This window comes from Echinops telfairi, unplaced genomic scaffold, assembly GCF_000313985.2.
Source record: "Echinops telfairi isolate 266 unplaced genomic scaffold, ASM31398v2 ScPeMD7_7459;HRSCAF=8497, whole genome shotgun sequence".
NCBI classification, from domain to species: domain Eukaryota; kingdom Metazoa; phylum Chordata; class Mammalia; order Afrosoricida; family Tenrecidae; genus Echinops; species Echinops telfairi.
The window spans coordinates 4222922-4225060 of NW_022111359.1; the positions used below are offsets into that span (position 1 = coordinate 4222922).

General features: G+C 51.1%; 1 protein-coding gene across 1 annotated transcript in view; it reads right to left on the reverse strand.

Annotated features, from left to right (window-relative positions):
- Positions 1-232: 232 nt before the first annotated feature.
- TBXA2R (thromboxane A2 receptor) overlaps positions 233-2139 on the reverse strand; it is a 14163-nt gene continuing 12256 nt past the window's right edge. The window contains exon 3 of the mRNA XM_004714271.4: positions 233-1307. Coding sequence (XP_004714328.1) covers positions 1062-1307 — 246 coding nt within the window. The 3' untranslated portion in view covers positions 233-1061. The remainder of the gene's footprint in view (positions 1308-2139) is intronic.

Below are 2139 nucleotides of genomic sequence, written 5' to 3' on the forward strand. Positions count from 1 at the left end.
GGCTTAAGTGGAGAGCAAATGTTTTGAGAATGATGAGGGCAACGAATGTACAAATGTGCTTGACACAATGGATGGATGGATTGTGATAAGGGTTGTATGAGCCCTCAATAAAATGATTTTTAAAAAAGAAGGGGAGGGGAGGGGTTTGGACCCACCTGATGACACTGGGAGGGGGGAGGAGGGGGCGGGTCACGAAACATGATTGTCTATAAAACTGTTAGGCAGTGTTTCATCAGAACTTTATTATATTTTTTAATAAAAATATTCCTGTAGTCAGTGATCATTAAAAAAAGAAAAACCCAACAAAAAAGCCCAGCTTACATGTATCCGCTGCGTTCCCACAAGACTATGAGGCTCAAAAGCTGCCGCGGATTGAGTCCCTGAACCTTCCAATGGCGCTCAGGTGGGCGCTGTCATGATCACCCAATCATAACGCGGATCCCGGTCACGTGACTCCGCCTGCACGAATCACAACGCTCCCTGTGGCCAGGGAGGCGTAGGGGGGGGTGTTTTCCACTCCCTGGTATTTGTCGACCTTCCCAGCTTTTTAGTACAACATTGTAGCAATTCGTAATGGTAACTGTAGACATTGTATCTATAGTTTGAGATTTCTTAGAAAAGGATTACATTTTTTTCTCTCTTAAAAGCAGATTAAACATTTTAAAAGGCAAAGAAATATTTTTTTAATTAAAAAAAAATTTTAGGCGCTGCCTCTTAACTCATGATGTTGGAATTCAATATAGAAAGATTTTACAAAACCAATTTTGCTGTTAGTATTCATATCACCTAAGAAATGTTACATCGGAAGCATTTATGGCTATATTTAGGCTACGATTAAAATTGAGAAAAGTCATTACGAAGGAGTCTGCATGGCCTGCTTGGGGGCAGGTCCATGAGTCAGGAGACGCCAACCCTACAGAGGCCACTGTCCCTGCAGCGCCCTGGGCTCCTGAACACCCAGACAGGCAGACCTAAGTGGCAGGACAGACAGGAGGCTTAAGCCGGCTGGCAAGAGTCGCTGCCTGTCCTTCCAGAGCCACCCTCGGTGTCCACCCCAAGTCCTACTGGCGCACGGGCTCCCGGGTGAGCTGGGGCCTGAGAGAGAGCGGCCTGGGCCGGGCACTGAGGCGAGGGTGCAGGCGGCGGAGCACAGCGCGCCGGAAGAGGATGTAGACCCAGGGGTCCAGGATCTGGTTCCAGGTGGCCACGCGCAGGTAGATGAGCAGCTGTTTCTCCGTGGCTCGGGGCAGCTGGCCAGTGGGGCTCATGACTGGTGGCGTCCGCAGCAGGGTCTGCGTGATGAAGACCTGCCGGGACATCCAGAGACGAGCCATTAGTGGGGGTCAGCCTGCCCCTTCCGGGACCACCCCTGGGGGTCCTGTCACCCTGCCCCTTCCCTAGCTTCCGCCTCCTCTGACTCTTCCTTCATGGCTGGTGTTTCCCTGAGGTCCCCTGACACCGCCTTGCTGTGTGACATCCGCAGAACTGCCACACCCCTCTAGTTTCGCCTGATGTGTGCATAAGGGAGGCAATTCTCTTGAGACCTCCCACCAAAAATACCCCCTGCAGTCTCCTTACAACCAGACCACAGCTGGGCTCAACCAGTTAAGAGGGTCTGCCTGCAGCCCTGCGCTCTTTGCAAACCCTCTCCACAAGGGAGCCCGTTGACAGCAGCATCTTGAAAGATAAGACGGGAACCGCACACAGACAGGGCGTTTCTGTTGGTGAATCAGGAACAAACTGCCCGGCGCCAAGCATGTCGCCAGTCAGAGGCACCGACACGGACAAGGCGAGAGAGCGGCCTTGGCTCCTGTCCTGCTGCGCGGCTCCTCAAAATTAAATTCAGTTTTAAGAATAGCCCACTTATCTAGCTCTTCTCCTGAAATGATTTGATAATACGATGATATCACAGTACTCCCCCTCCCCCCCGAAAAAAACCCATAAAACTAAACTGGCTGTTGTTAAGTTGATGACTCAAGGCAACCCCATGAGTCTCATAGTAGGACTCAGCTGCTAACTCAAGGTTATTGGTTCAAAGCCACCCGCTGCTCCTTGGGAGAAAGAGGAGGCTTTCTACGGCCAGAGAGAGTTACAGTCTTGGAAGCCCACTGGGGCAGTTCTACTCTGTCCTATGAGTTA